Source organism: Cannabis sativa, chromosome X, assembly GCF_029168945.1.
Source record: "Cannabis sativa cultivar Pink pepper isolate KNU-18-1 chromosome X, ASM2916894v1, whole genome shotgun sequence".
NCBI classification, from domain to species: Eukaryota; Viridiplantae; Streptophyta; class Magnoliopsida; order Rosales; family Cannabaceae; genus Cannabis; species Cannabis sativa.
Window position 1 is genome coordinate 47,499,458 of NC_083610.1, and position 17,404 is coordinate 47,516,861.

General features: G+C 29.7%; 1 protein-coding gene across 2 annotated transcripts; it reads left to right on the forward strand.

Annotated features, from left to right (window-relative positions):
- Positions 1–5,809, forward strand: LOC115711694 (AT-rich interactive domain-containing protein 5). Of its 2 annotated transcripts, none has more exons than XM_030640087.2 (14): positions 1–269; positions 375–708; positions 780–928; positions 1,028–1,067; positions 1,689–1,741; positions 2,047–2,092; positions 2,411–2,503; positions 2,713–2,835; positions 3,013–3,064; positions 3,148–3,223; positions 3,977–4,043; positions 4,178–4,228; positions 5,069–5,161; positions 5,351–5,809. In XM_030640087.2, exons 2-14 carry the CDS (start codon positions 391–393, stop codon positions 5,453–5,455), a joined length of 1,266 nt encoding a protein of 421 aa, XP_030495947.1. In that variant the 5' UTR covers positions 1–269; positions 375–390; the 3' UTR covers positions 5,456–5,809. The 2 variants fall into 2 exon arrangements, with proteins under 2 accessions (XP_030495947.1, XP_030495938.1); XM_030640078.2 differs by having other exon boundaries at positions 40–295.
- Positions 5,810–17,404: the final 11,595 nt, after the last annotated feature.

Consider the following 17,404-nt stretch of genomic DNA (forward strand, 5'->3'; position numbering starts at 1 on the left):
GGTTTATTTTCAAAAAAAAAAATGTAATGTAGGTTTTTTTTTTTTTTTTTTTTTTTTTAACAAGTAATGTAAATTTAAGGGTAAGATTTTTATTGGTTCACTCTAATAACTGACTGAGTTCCAAGTTCTGAGTTCCGAGTTTCCTGAGTGTTGGCTATGGCCATGGAGATGGAGATGGAGATGGAGACGGCACCCCATTTCTCTATGTTCTAACTCTCTCTATCTCTCTCAGTTCATCAATCATCTTCTTACATATCCTCACTGACTCGGTTTGAATCCCTTCTTATCTTTCCAGGTTCAACCCTGTTTTTTTATCCACTCAATTTTACGTTTGGTTTCGAGTGATATATTACCCAAACGCGCCTTTATTTTAGGGTTTCGATCATAAATATGGGCGAGAAGAAGGAAGAGAACGGAAAGGCCAACCCTGATTTGTTGCCTAATGCTTCTGATGTGGACGCTAGTGGTCAAGTCCAACAACAATCTCCTTCCTTAACCCCCAAACCTACACAATTGTCTGATCTTGATGACGAAGATGATGCCAAGAAGGGTAATGGTGGTGGTCTTAGTGAACCATCACCACTTGAGCATCGGAACGTGGACATCAATAAAGACAATGCTAATATTGCCTCTACCGAGATTGAAATTGAGGGCAATGGCTTCCATTTACATGAGAACGACTTAAAGCATGGATTCAATGATGTTCAGGTGCGACTAGTTTGATTTGTATCTACTTATGGTTTTTTTTGTAACCATATATAACGCTGATTATATAACAGATGGTCGAGGTTGAGGATTCTGATTCACCAGAAGATGGTACACTAGCGCAGCAGGTAGCTTTCATGAAGGAGCTTGAGACTTTTTACAGGGAGAATGCCTTTGAATTCAAAGCCCCAAAGTTTTATGGAGAACCCCTCAATTGTCTTAAGTAAGCCCGTTCCTTGCTCACCCATTCGAATCAAATTATCTGTATTTGGGTTTGATCGTCTTCCTCTAAATTGGCTTGCTTTAATGTCATGTATTGTAGATTATGGAGAGCTGTTATTAGATTGGGTGGCTATGAAGTGGTAAGTTTCCACCTGCACCTGATGGTTGTTCTTACTCTTATGTAAAAACATTGTAAGCCATCATCATTAGTTGTTTTGATAAACCTTGCACAAGACTAGAATCTTTAAGACATATGGTTATGGGCCTTATGGCTATTGTTACACAGAGTGCTCAAGGTTATTAAAGAGGAATAAATACTAAGAAACATCTAAACTTTAATGTAGAATGGTAAATGTGGTAATATGTTTTTCCCTAAGAAAAAGAAAATAAAAAAAAAGATGTAATGTTTCTGAATCCTAATCGATAGTTTAAACTGGTATATTATTAGGGCGAGGACTGAGCATGGCTGCTGCTCATGTGAAATAGCCTATGTAAATGTTAATATATTGATCCTTCCTTTATTTTTAATGTTCATGAATCTAACTTTCTGTCCCGCCTACTTGTTTATTTCCAAGTAGGCAAGTTATGAGTTTGTAGAAATATTCCAAACATGACAGAACACTAGGAAGAGTTAAATATATTTGGAGCATTGGGTTGGAAATTTTCTGCATTCAGTTACATCTGGGGTTTTAGATTACTGTTTTGTGTTTTGTAATTTGTATCATGAAATTAAGCTGCTTATTGTTTACGGGTAACTGTAGGTGACTGCATCAAAATTGTGGCGGCAAGTAGGAGAGTCATTCCATCCTCCTAAGTAAGGAATGCTGCATTTTTTATTGCTTTTTGATAATTTCTTAAAAAAAATACTTGATATTTATGTTTTGAATTAGCTTTCTATTGTTACACACGCTTTCTTTCTTTCTTTCTTTTTATTTTCCTTTGTCCTTTTTGTTTACTGTACTATAATAGCTCATGCAGTAAAAATAATGTTTCTATCATATGTTGATGCTTTTAATATAAATATCAAACCACACTTATTTACTGACTTTTATTTGTCTTTCACTGAAAAATACATTATTTCAGTAAATGAACTTAATCTCTTCATTTTTACTTCCTCAGAACATGCACAACAGTCTCTTGGACATTCCGCATATTTTATGAAAAGGTAATATTATGTAGTTGAATATCCTTAGTTGACCTACATATGTGACGGAATTTCTATCATTTTTATTTGTTTCAAGATTGAGAACCGGCAACAAAATATATGGATCTTATTGTAACTTCTCACGAGTTCATAAGATGAGGGAGAGGGAGAGAGAGAGTGTGTGTGTAGGGCAGTATGTTATTTTTCCTCTACTTGTTTCTTCTTTTAGTTTTATATGATATGATTATCTTTTTCGTAATCATATCAGTGCCACTTGTCATGGAGGGTTCTACAAATGCACCTTTGTTTTTTATTCTGTGACATTTATGATTTGTGCAGGCCCTTTTAGAATACGAAAAGCATAAAAGGCAAGTTGGTGAACTCCAACTTCCAGCTGGACCCTTTTCCCAGTCTACCAATGTTGAAAAGGAGGTAAAATTTAGTTTCTACATAGTTGGTATGTTTTCTGGATGTAGTTAAAATACGCCCAAGCTTATAGTTTTATGGGTTCTTTGTTACATTTAATACCCCCACATACATGCATCCCCATTTTACTTTGTCCTCTCAATCTTGATCAATTTGTATAATTTAGTTAGTAACGGTTTTTTTAGGTAACTTTATTTCATTAATTTTGTGTATAGGCAAGTAGTTACCAAACTCCTGGATCAGGTAGGGCACGAAGGGATGCTGCAGCCCGCGCCATGCAGGGTTGGCATGCTCAGCGTCTTATTGGATATGGTGAGGTTGCTGAGCCTATAGCTAAGGTTTGTTAAAATAATGTCATTTCTATTGTAGTAATATAGTATTAAATTAAGTTTCTTGTGTTGCAAGTAATTACAGTTAGGGCAAGGTCTCATGCTTAACAAAATGTTCTTGTAATTTAATCCATCCAAGACATTTACAACAATAACAATTTTTTTTTACTTTCTCTCGGTTAATAGGACAAGAACTCAAATTCTGCATCAAAGCGTGAAAAAAACCTTAAAAGCATTGGTATGAGCTCCTGTGACAAAAATTCTTTATGCCAACTTGCATCGTGAGCCAAAATTCATTTACACTTTTGTGCTTTTCATCAGGGTCCCTGAAACACAAGCCCCCCAATCTAGATCTTGCTGAGAAAACTATAGCTGTTGTAGCTGCAGCAGATAAGCAGTTAATATTACGAATATTTTCTTTCAATATATTACAAATTTAACTCATTTCAATGCTTCATGCCTTTGGTTGCATCTGCATTTATCTTCATGAATTAGAAGAATGAATGGAACAATGCTCACTGAATGTCATTTCTGAATATTTGAAGTTGGAATTACCTTATGAGATGAAAGAATCTGTATGGGATAAAAATAAAATTTTACTGTCTGTTGATTAAAAATTGATCACTATTTGTCCTTGAAGACTTATTGTCTTATTCTGTTAAAAAATTGTTAATTTATGGGCACTATCAGTTAATTTATTATTGCATTGGTCCCTAAACATTTATTTCTTGGAAAATGTTGAAAAATGACTAAACAAAAAACAGTTTTATAAGTGTATGAACCAAAAGAATAATTGAAGGACCAAAATGAGACTGTTTTAATAATTTGAGAAATAACAAGGCAACTAGTACTGATAATAATGTCAAAATGCTTACTAGGAATACTATAGTTTATGAAGGTTTTGCTTTATGGCCTTAACGAAGGTCAAAATGCAGTGTTAACATTCTTCAAGGAAAACAAATTTATCCTCCCTTACAATTTTCACAGGGGAAAAAAATGTAAGAAAAAAAAGAGGTACAGGATTTTCACTAAGGCCTCCCATCAACACCCAAACCAAGACGGGGAGAGAGGGTGGATGGTCCATGCATTTACAGTTTTTTTGTGTGTAATTTTTCGATAAAATCAACGACTCATGGTTTGCATTTTGTAGAGTTGACACTACTATAGTTGATGTCGGACCTCCAGCTGATTGGGTGAAGATTAATGTGCGAGAAACAGTAAGTTTACTTGGCTATAGTGCATAAGGCCTTCCTTTTCTAATCAAATATAATATTCTTCTCTAGTCTCCAAATTACTTAATTGATGTAAACTTTAGTACAATCATAACTAAATTTGCTGCGTACTTTCCCAGAAGGATTGCTTCGAGATATATGCACTAGTCCCTGGGCTCCTGCGAGAAGAGGTACTTGAGCCCCCCGCCCCCTCTTTTTTTTTTTTTTTCAATTTCCTTGTTTCTGTCTAATTTGTAATACCGGTGTAAGCACAGTTTTAATCTTATTAGGTCACTTTTGATAATTATTAACAATTAATATTGATCTAGATTAGAGGTTGCAATCTTCTGCTTATTTGTTTCGTCTTCTCATAGTCTGTAGTATAAGTGTTTTTATGGATGTTTGCTAGTGAGCTTGTGCGTTATAAGTTTGCTCTGATTCAGTAGCAGATACTGTATTACTCTTCTAAGTTTCATGTCAACTTTCTATACTCCATTGAGGAAAACATGCTACATTTTTGTCTTTATGATGTGAGGTCACTACATTTTAGACGTTAACGTATAGGCGCTAGAGGGTGATAGGAAATTTATTCCTTATCCCTTTGACCCATCCCACTTGGTGATGTGTAATATTTTAGCTTGTTTCACAAGACAGCAGATTCAACTCGTTTTTTGTAGTTGCTAAGTTTTTCATTTAGTTGATTGGGAAGTCAAAAGATGTGTAAGAATTGTTTATTATGCTTTTGTGGAAAGCAAGGGACCAAATCAGAAAAGAAAATGCATGTACTTATTAACATAACCATTGGATGTTCTATGGTGTGATTTCCCCCCTTTTTTGGGAGGTCAATTTCTGAAATGATATGCGGATCGATTTTAACTTAATTTGTGGAAAGTAAGAAATGAAGACAGTGGAAGAGAATTTATAAATATATATATATATATATATATTTATATGAATTTATATAATAATGGCTTTTCTATGATATGGTGTTGCTTTTATGTTCTTATGTTCAACTCTTATGGTGGACTCAGGTGCGAGTTCAATCAGATCCAGCTGGACGTTTGGTCATAACAGGTCAACCAGAACAGCTTGACAATCCTTGGGGTATTACACCATTTCAGAAGGTATTTGATCATACATTTACTGAAAAAACTAATAACTGAGAAGAGAGCCTACAGTAGTATGAGATTGACACTTGTAATATGAAATGTAAAGAGCCGTGAATGTTGTTATATCTCTATATCTGTTGTTGTTCACCTTCCTCCAATTTAAATGGGTTGAATTAAGAACATTTATGTTGGATTGGCTTTCAGGTGGTAAGCCTGCCGGCGAGAATTGATCCACTTCACACATCTGCTGTTGTTAGTCTGCATGGCCGGCTATTTGTGCGTGTACCTTTCGAACAAGGATCAGTTTGAGCCTATCTCCCCTCTTAATTTACTAGGTTAATCAGTCGATTTTTCAGGGTAGGAAGGGTTCTCGGAAGAGCATAAGAAATCAAAAATGCAGTCCAAGCCTCCTTATCTCTAATTGATCTAATGTGTTTTCTGTTCCATTGTAAAAATGATTCAAACAGTCCTGTTGTTCACTTCAATAATACTATTTCTATGCAAAATCATGGATGCCTTTTTCCATTCTGTCATAGATGGAAGCTATTGAAGATGTAATTGCTCGATAGTCTCAAGTATGTAGAATAAATTTTCTTTTGTCTGGAATCATAACATCAACATTTTAAAGTTGGATAAAATTAAACCCTAGTGGGTTTCGATGAATGCCTGGTATTTTTCCATAATGCATGCAACTATAACTTACAAGGCTTTCTCAGAGAATTTACCCCCCAAAAAAAAATATATGGGAAAAGAAAAGTTAGTTTACATTTTTATGGTTTATGGGCATAAAACTTATTGCATGAAATACCATAAATAAAGTTAACAATATTTTTAAAAACAAATATTGTTGGAAAAATTGTTAAAGCAATTATTATCGTCGGAATAGTCATTGAAATTTGTCATTGCTGTTGGATTAGTCATCCAAATTTTTCATTGAATGTCGGAAAAATTACAAGAATCATCATCGTCGAAAAAGTCGTCAGAGTTTTCTTAGTCACTGGAAAGTCACCAAAGTTGAACGCTGAAATATGATACAAAGAAACTAGTTATATTTATCAACTAGTTAAAAATTTAAAACAGAGAAACTAATTTCGTAAAGCAGCCGAAATAAAAACTCACATACAAAAGCCAATTCATAAAATAACAAATTCAAAATCTGAAACTTAAACTTAGATCATCTCCAATGGAGATGTAAATAAATGATTCAATGCTAAAATATAACCAACTCAGCCAAAAAAAAAAAAAAAATAGGGCTTTTTTTAGTAGTGTGTTATAAGGTGATGCAAATTTGGTAGATGATAAATGTTGTGTCAAATTTGGCGCTAGATTTGCTATGATATAAAATATGCATCACCATAAATGCATAATTTTATTATTTATTTTTATGTCATTTTTATTATTTTATTAGTATATTTAACTATAACAATAATCATGAATTATTTATATTATTTATTATTATTTTACATAATAAAATAATAATAAAATTAATGATAAAATTATTATTATATTTATAATTTCAATAAAAACATTAATTTGTATCAAAATTTTTAATTGTGAATGCTAAAAATTGATGCAAATATATCACAAGGTCTTTTTATGTGCTAAATATAACACAATTTTTACATTTCCCATTGAAGATGATCTTACGTAACAAAACCAATAGTTAAATACAGAAACTATTAAAATTAAGAAATAAGATCCGTAAATAATAAAAGATCAATTGAAACGAAAAAATCAGTTAATTTAAAAAAATCATAGAAACCAGTTGGGTGTATTAATTAATTAAAAAGTAAGACACAAAGAAACTGACCATATAAAACAACTAAATTGAAAACTAACGCACACAAATTAGTTACATGAAATAACTAAATCGAAAATCAATTTCTAAAATAATTAAATAAAAAACAAACTAAAAAATAACACAAATAATTAATTATTATAATGCACTCATAAATATTAAGAAACTGGTTCTAAAAGAGAAAAAACAAAATATAAAAACTAAACATATCCAATAAAAATGTAAGAATTTAAAAAATATCATAAAAAATTAGATTAAAAAAATCCTCCCACATTTTGTGTATTTTTTTAAACTTTTTTTTATTGGAATGAAAAAGGAGGATGCTAATTTCATGCTACCCTTCTTGCAGGGTCGGCTCAAGCATATGGTAGCTTCAGATATTGCACAAAACCTTTTATATTAATTTTTTTTATCATCTCTTTATATATATATAATATAATATATATAATTTTATAATGTATAGTTTACATAATAAATAGTAGAAATTACACATTATACCCGTTTTAGCTTAAGCATTTTAATTTCTACCTTCTGTTTCTTATTCTTTCATTTATACCCACATTTCTAGGTAATATTCCTATTATACCCTTTCTTCATTATTTAGGTTAATAAAAGGGAAATTTGAATTTCCATACCTACATAACTTTATAATTTTTTTCTTAAATGCATACTTATTAAAATTTGTAATGTATGACTATTTTACCAATTTTCCAAAACTACCCCTCCCATTTGTAAATGCTCAACCGACTCTCACCCACCATCAACCCCAACCCAAACCACCCTCACCCACGATCAACCCCAACCCGAACCACCCTCACCCACGGCGTCGACTACCCTCACCCACGATCAACCCCAACCCGAACCACCCTCACCCACGAAAATCCCAACCCGAACCACCCTCACCCACGAATCCCAACCCCAACCCGAACGACGGTCGAAGCCCAGGTCACCGCCGGTCCCACGAATCCCAGGCCCCCTCATCACCGACGGTCGAAGCCCACGAATCCCAGGCCCCCTCTTCACCGCCGGTCCATCAGTTCGAAAACAAAAAAAAAAAAGAAAAAAAGCCCCGAGTCCGACCATTGGACCCTCTCTCTTCGTCTCTCTCAAATCGAATGAAGAAAAAAAAAAAAGCCCAGTCCGATGGTCGGACCATGGGGTCCGATGGGTCCGATTGGTCGGACCCCATCGGACCCCTCTCTCTTCGTCTCTCTCAAATCTAATGAAGAAAAAAAAAAAAGCCCGGTCTGATGGTCGGACCATGGGGTCCGAGTCGGACCCCATGGTCCGACCATCGGACCTGGGGTGTGGGATGCCGAGATAGAGAGAGAAAGAGAGATGCTGTGAGAGTTTAAGGGTATTTTTGGGGTTTTGAGAAAAGTGTCATATTTTTGTTAGTTTAAATGTATTGGTTTAAGAATAAAATATTTTAGTTTTTTAAGTATAGAAAATTAAATTTCCTTAATAAAATTATAAAGCCACACACTCACACTCTCTCTCTCTCTCGCTATGTTACATACATTCAAATCAAAGGACAATATAGAGGTTGTGGTTGCCGATGTGTAGTGTTGATGGTGGTGGTGGTGGTGGCGGAGGTCATGGTGGAGCTTGTGTACGATGGCAGAAGCTGGAGTTGTGTGCGTTAAGGAGTCTATGGCTGAAACATGAAGGAGACTTGTGTGGAGGGCATATTGGGTAATGTACTTGTAAAATTGGGTATATTTCAATCAAATTTAAAGTGCAGGTACTTTTAATTAATTGTTACTTAAAAAGGTATTTTTTAACTTAACCCTAATAAATATTCATAAGAGATAATAATATGAACTTACAAAAAAAAAAAAAAACTAATAAAATTTTGTGCTTTTAATATATATTATTCTAAAATTTTTGTTTATTTTAAAATTTATGAAGTATTTTTTTTATTTATTATTTTTTTTTAAAAAAAATTAAATTTATAAAATATTGATTGATAATTTTTTTTAATCAAAGGCGAGATTTTAATATTTCGCTCAAGGCCCTCAAACTGCTTAAAATGGCCATACCTTCTTGGGTATAACCATAAAAGCTCTAATCCCAATGTTCGCCGAGATACTACCGGTGGGTCACCTCCCCTAGATGCCGAGGGTAGGTAGTACCTTCATGCTTAACATTCTCGAAAGACCCATCCAAGACTCATCAAGGATTCACCCAAATTCCAAGACCACTTGTTTGGTGTTATAACTCGAGCTAATTACATCGTATCTTTTTTGCCTTCTTAGCTCCACTGTTTTTGTCCTATATCTTGAGGATAGCTTGAGCTCGATCCAATTCACAGATCTTATTCGAATAAACAAAAAAGAAAGAGAAGTGTTTTTTATTGAATGTGTATCAAATACGTACGAGAGTATTAATTTTACCTTTTACATGATTATATATAGATATATATATATATATTAGCAAAAATTACGTGCGAGGCACGTATATTAAATTTGATGCTAGTTTTTTTCTATATTATTTGAAAGTGATACAATTAAAAATTAAAGAAAAAATATTATTAGTTATTAGGTGAGATTATTATTATGTGTATCTAAATATTATAGTTTATAATGTTGTCAATTAAAACTGAATACCGAATGCAATATATTAGTGTTTAAGAAAGCTTGATGATTTAAATATATTCTTAAGTTAATCCAAAAATAAATTAAAAATTGATGTTCTAATACTTAAAGAAACATTACTTAAATGGGTGTGATAAAAACAAAATTAAAAATCAATCTCTAAATTGTTGATAATTAAAGATAGCATTTGTCTAAAAATTGTAGATAAGAAAACTAATGATAGTCATTGGTGGATTTCAATCTTCATTTGTTTCGATAGAGACAATAGTGTAATTTTTGTATTTTGCACTTTTCATTCTAGCCGGGTCCGCATATATGTGGATTTTCTATTTTTTCGTTGGTAAATTGAATATGATAGTATTGACAAAAAATGAAAACCATGTTTAACAAAAAGTGATAGTATTCTTAATAAAATACTACTAAATTATTTGAATTTAAATTATTTTAAAATACTATATTTTATTAAAATAAAACTCTATACGATTAAAATTTTATATTTATCTTTATTCAAAAAGAAAAAAAAATTGATAAAAAAAAAGAAAAAAAATGAAAAGCTTCTATTATTATTATCTCTACTGCCTTTCTAGATATGAATAATGGTCTCTTCTTTCTTTCATATTCTTCTTAATTTATTTTTTGTATATTGTGTTTGCAGCATATATGTAAATTATTACGTAACTTTAAAAAAATTTGCTCCTAGAAACTAATGCATATGCCGAGCACTTAGAATCATTTGTTAGCTATAAATTTTGTTGGGTTTTTTTTTGCTATTGATGCTTGGTTTTGTGAACTTTGATAAAAGTCACACTTCTTTTTTATTATTATTATTACTTATATATTTTGTTATTAAGTTGTGAAGAAGAAAAAAGAGAAGTGCGGATTGAAATATTAAGCGTGATCCCATGTGAATGTCTAAATTGTAATAGGAAAATGAATACAATAAATAATTAAAGAAAACTCAATCGTAGATGTACAACAGAAAAAACCCAATCGTATTTTTTTGGATTTAATAGGATTTATTTTATTATATATAAATAAAAAGTGACCCATAAATTTCTCATAAACCATTTTATTTTTAATATAAATAAAAAGTCACCCATAAATTTCTCATAAACCAAGAATTCAGTTATATAGGCACACTTTATATAGAATAGATATATTATATATATATATATATATATGGAAGAGGTTTCAATGGTTACATTTTTATTGTAACCATCATGGTTACATTTTTTTAAGTCATTGGATTACTATTTAATGGTTGTGATTAATTTGGAAATTAAATAAAAATAAATAAAAGTTAACTTGTAACCTGAAAGTAATCTAATCATTTATTTCCTTATAAAACTTTAATTAAGATTAATTATATTTTAAAATTAAATTAATCATAATTATTAATTAATTTTTTGCAATTTATTACTATATAAGGATCTTTTAGTAATTTATTTTTTTATACTTAAATTATTTAAAATTTTATAGCAAAGTTTTTTATAATTTAAAATTATACACATATAATTTCATAATTTAAATTTTATTATACTTGTAATCTTAATTTTAAATTATTACGCATAATTATTTAATTTTTTTTATTTAGATATTTAAAAAGTAAAAAATGAAATAAGTTGAAGGATTTTTTTTAAAAAAAATGGCTGCACTTGTTATCGATTGATTAGCTTGAGGCCTCATACTTAGTTCATATAATTGTAACAAAATAATTAAATATTATTTAAAAATAATTAATTATTTAAAAATTTATTATAAGAAGAGAATTTTAATTTGTGTCAAAAGAAGTTTAATTTTTGTAAAAAAAATAATTTTTTTTGTAAATATTATAATTAAATGGTTTAATTATTAAAATAATTCAAGTAAGGATTTAAATATAAATATTAATTACTAAAAGATGTCTTGTTAAATATTTAATTAATTATTTTAAGAAAATAGTTAATTATAATTAAATAATTCTAAAAAAGGAATGTCTATTTAATTAATTATTTTAAGAAAATAGTTAATTATAATTAATTAAATCTAAAAAAAGGAAAGTCTACCTATTAGTAACCTGCTATTACAAGTTAAAGAAAAATGTAACCATATGGTTACAATAAAAATGTAACCATTGAATAGTCACCACCCATATATATATATATATTTATATAGCTTTAGGGATAGAACCGAAACAAGAGAAGAAAGAGTGGTTAACAGTTAGTTAACAACTCTAACAAACTTTACTTTGATTACCACTAACTACTAACTGTCTGGTACAAGTTGAAATGCCATCTAGAATTAGGGATTACACCTATTTAACAATTTTCCACCTTGAACCATAATTCTTGCACCTTTAATCTTTACGAGCCATGAGTAGTTGAAGTGTAGTCATTAGAGTTCACTGAGAGAAACTTGAGATAATGATTGAACTTGGCTGATGGCATGGATTTTGTAAGCATATCAGATGAGTTCTCTGCTGTTGAGATTATCTCCAGCTTCACCTTCCCATTTGCTATGACATTTCTTATAAAATGTAGCTTAACATCAATATGTTTCGTTTAAAGTGTAATGCACTTTGTGTATCACTAAATACTGTGATAGAACTTTGGTTTGCACCAAGTTCTCTAGTTAATCCTTTTAGCCAAAGTGTTTCCTTAATGACTTTTATGCAAGCTATGTATTCATTCTCAGTGGTGGCACTACAACAAATTTTGGTATTACCGGCGGAGCCACCCGCCGGTAATAATAGAGGAGACCGCCGGCATTAATTAATACCGGCGGATTCCGCCGGTAATTATCCGCCGGTATTAATTGGTCGCTATAAGTTACTATTAGCGACGAAAATAGTATTCCGCCGGTAATAATATTAATACTGGCGGATTAATAGCAGTGGGGTCCGCCGGTATTAATGTCTGCACTTTTCCACGCAGATGCATTAATACCGGCGGACCACAATCAATTTCCGTCGGTATTAATATTTATAAATTAAAAAAAAATATATTATCTTAAATATAATATATATAATAAAATTAATTATAATTAAATTAATATATATATAATAATTAATATATTTTATAATTAAATTAATTATAATTATATATAATAATTATTTCATAAATATATTATTAATTAAATATAAAACATTAATATTAAGAAATTAAGCATTAATATTAATTTGTCCTTTACAAAATAAATTTTATTATCTTAAATAAAATTAGAATATTGTCTTTAGATAAAGTTTAAAACATAAAAATTGACATAATTAAAAACAACCTAACTATCATTGTTCAAATCAGTATATTCTAAAAATTCATCTGCATTCGGGCTAAGTCTTGAACCATCAAGATTATCACGGGATTGAGCTGGCGGGGCAGGATAATAAGGTTGTCCAGTCTGCGGTATAGGTAAGATCTCCATAAACTGTCGATGATGCGGGCGAACCAAAATAGGTTGTTGCTGTTGTTGCTGGCTCTGCGCACTGAAAATCTGACCATACATAAACTGTTGTGGAGATCCTCCAATTAAATTTTTAAATTTATGACATATTAAATTTTCAGGATTTAAAAAAAAAAAATTATTATATTTAATAATACTTATTTAATAATTTAAAAATTATTTTACTATTAATTAATTAAATTAATTTTTCATATTTATACTTCTAAGTAAGTATTATTTTATATATATATATTACATTTTTTTTATTTAAAAAATTTATAAATAATTTAATTTATTTTTATTTTATTTTTAAAAATTTATTATTTCAAATTTTTTATATTTATTATTTATGATTTTTTATATTACTCTACTTAATTATATTTTTGTATATTTATTTTTCAAAGCACTTTTAGTTTATAATTTTCTTCATGTTAAATCTTTATTATTTATATACTACAATATTACATAATTATTTTAAAATATTATTTTATTATAATAAACTTTTTAAGTAATTAATATATTCTTATTCTATTTTTTAAAAAAAAAATAAAAAACATTACATAATTAATTATTTAACAAGCTTATAATTTTTTAACTATTCAAAATTCTAAATATTAAACAAAAATACACAATTATTATAAAATACATTTATTACTATATAAATTTAAAATCTAAAATTTTACAAATTTACGCATTTAAAACTTTTAAGCAATATATAAAAATTTACATATTCATTATATAAAAATTTATTATTATATAATAAATTTACATATTTAAAATTTTTAAACAATACATTATATATATTACTATATATACACACAAAGATCTAAACTTTTATAAATTTACATATTCATAATTTTTAACAATATATTATATATACATATAATATAATATATACACTGTTTAAAAATTATATATGTATATACATATATACATATAATATAATATATTGTTTAAGAATTATGCTTTCATATAATACATATATCATACATACACAAAATTATATATTTACACATACACAAAATTATATATTTACACATACACAAAAAAATTACTAAACAGTTGCATAAAAACTACTAAACACAAAATTATATATTTACACATACATTTGCATAAAAATTTACACATACACAGATATATAAATGTAATATACCAATTACTAAACATTCAAAGATTGAAAAAAAACAAAACAAAAAACAAACCTGTAAATTTTTCTGCCAAGCTTTTACTCCTCCCGCGTTTTCACTTTCCGTTACTGTTTCGAGCAAAATATCTCCCCCAAAACTTCAAGCATGGAGAAAAAACTAATAACTATCAAAGAAAAATAAAAATAAAATGAAAAAAATGAAAAAACCATAGTGAAAAACACATTACCTGTAAAAAAAATGATGGTGCAATGGCGCTTTACGGTGGCAAACGGGCGGACTATGGCGGAGGAGGACGACTCGGAGAAGGGGACTATGGCAGAGGAGGGTCGGGCTTAGGGAGGAGGAGGAGGAGGAGGAGGAGAAGGGTCGGAGTGGGGTGGTGTGAAATGGAGTGGGGAAATGGAAAATGTTTTCTGAGTTATGGGGGGGGGATTATATAGACATTTATTACCGGCGGGACCCGCTAATATTAATAGGGGTTCCGCCGGTGTTAATAAAACGGTCAGAATCCCCTGACTAATACTGTTGTCCTCAAAAGTGAGTGTTTTAATATTTATACTCGCAAGTGCACGAATCGTTTCGGAATATAGTGTTCATGTAAGTGCAAGGTCGAACCCATGGGAGTTGACTAACATCAAAAGAAACTATTTCAAACAAAATAAGAATATTCTAACCTAGCTCCAAATATTTGATGGGATTTTAGTTTTGCAAAATAAAATAAAAGACAAGCAACTAAAATACTAAGATTAAAGATGAGTGAGTATGAAAATGATTTTCAAATAAGATGTGTAAAATAAGATTATTAAGATATTAGAATCCACAAAATGCAAGTTCAATAATATTTATAAGTATATTGATTCCCAAGTTTTAGATATAGTTGAAATAAATCTCACCATATTTTCCAAAATATATTTTTCATTTAAGTACAAGTTATTTTCAAAAAGGTAGGATTTTTCTTCACTTATAAAATGTATAATTTCTAAGTATTAAATGTGTTACAATTTAATGAAACTACACAAAATCAAAGAAACTATGTTTAGGCAAAATATAACACTTATATTCTAAGAATTAGATGTAAACAATTTAATGAAAGACATTTAATCAAAGAGTATTATATTTTTGCATAATGAAGAACTAAGTAGAAATATGCTTTAACAATCAAAAATACATGATATTGAAGATGAAAAAGACATATTTTTGATAGAAAAATCCATAAACTTTATAGCACAAATGGGAAATCAACATACAAACATAAACACTATCTAGTTACATTTTGCTTCATCATCATCTTAATAATCTTGAAAAAAGATTAGAAGCTCATAACTAGATAAAAATTACAAAAGATAAACATACTTGACATGCTCTTCAAAGTGTAAAAATGGTAGAAAGAAAATGGTAAAAATGAAGAGTGTGGAATGGAGAAGTGTTTTGGGTTGAAGAGGTGTTTAGGAGGGTGAAGAGATGTGTTTTGAAATGGTCTTCCAACACCATATTTATAGGCAAAATTAGAGAATTAAATTAATCAAAATAAATAAATAAAATGATTAATTTAATTAGTGTTGGGAAGAGAATGGATAAATAGAGTATGTGTAAGAGTATTGGAAAAAATAAATGTTTTGTAAGGATGTAAAAGTAGTGAAAGGATAGGGTAAAAAATAAAATAGGAATGTTTATTTAGGTGAAATAAATTGGGAAGAGTAAATAGAGTATTTATGTGTAATATGTGGGAGAAAATGTAATTTTTGGTGTTTGTGAATATAATTTTGGGATAAAATAAATCAATTAACACTTCATTTCTTTCTTCTTCTTTTTCTTCAGCAGGTGCCACTTGGCGCGAGCTGGTTCGTTGGGAAGGAGCTGACGTGCGTGAGGTGGCGTGCGCTGGTTGGTTGGGCGCTGACGAGGTGGTGCCAGCTGGGAAGGAGGCAGCTGCTGGGCGCACGCGTGGCAGGTCGTGATTGGAGCTGAAGCTGATTCGTGGGGCCCGCGTGGAAGAAAAGCAGCAGGAGAAAACACATTGTCACTCTCGGCTGTCTGGGGTGTGCCTCACGCACGCTTCTGGGCCTTTGGATCTTCACACGGACGGCTTCGATTGGAGCTTGCAGTTGACCGAGAGTGGGTCTCTTCTTGGTCAAATCTGATATTCTTTTACAATTTGTATTTTTGACCCCACTTCTTCAAACTTTCTTCAATTTAATCCTAATTTTCACCACCAATTACACCTAAAAATACATAAAAAAAATTAGAAACTAAAATAAAGTAAAAAAATAATTACCACATAACATATTATCACAAATTAATTATAAAAACACACAAAAACATATAAAATTACAATAAGGCTAATAAATTCAAAAATAGTTCAAAACTTAATAAATTAATTAAAAACTTAAGAACTAAACCAATTTTTAGTAAAAAAAATGTGAAAAATAACTCTAATTTCTAGAGTTATCACAACCCCAAACTTAAAATTTTGCTAGTCCTCAAGCAAAAGAAAAATTAACAACACACATTTTTTTATTTATTTTTTTTTATTTTGGTGATATCAAAAATGTCCTCAAAAATTGCACATTGAAAATAGCTTATATAAAATATGAATAAAAATTAAACTCATGTAATTAATTCAATAGTCAATCTTGCTTTAAAAATATAATTTAAGTTATAAATCTAAAATCTATTCATCAAATTATTATGTGAATTTTGGAAAAATTATTGTAACAAAATATTTATTTCACATAACAAGATAAATAATTTTTTTTCAAAATTTGATTTTTTTTTTTAGCAAAATTGACCCAAGAATTAAAAATAAAGCTTAAAAGAGATTCATATTTGTATAAACTAAAATCAAACTCAATCAAGGGTATTATCATAGGAAAAAGGGGATATCACCAAAGGGTTTTTTTTTTCTTTTTTTTTTTTCTTTTTGTTTTTTTTAAGGCATAAATATATATATAGAAAATAAATATATTTTTTTTGGTTTTTTTTTTTTAAATTATATAATATAACTACTTTAGCATCCAAACAATATTTTTTTTTTTTTTTAGTGAAAAATACTCTACCATTTCTAAGCACATGAAAGAAATAACCATAGGAACTCACCACCCCAAACTTAATTTATGCATTGTCCTCAATGTATCAAAATACAAATATAAATTGAAAGTAAAAGAGTTGAGAGTTTAGAATGGTCATACCTCATCTTGGAGCAATGTCAAGAGTGCAACAAAAGGGAAACAAAATCAAAAGAAAAAGTTAATCTAAAACATAAATTAAACACACCTTTACCAATAATTGATAAGAGCAA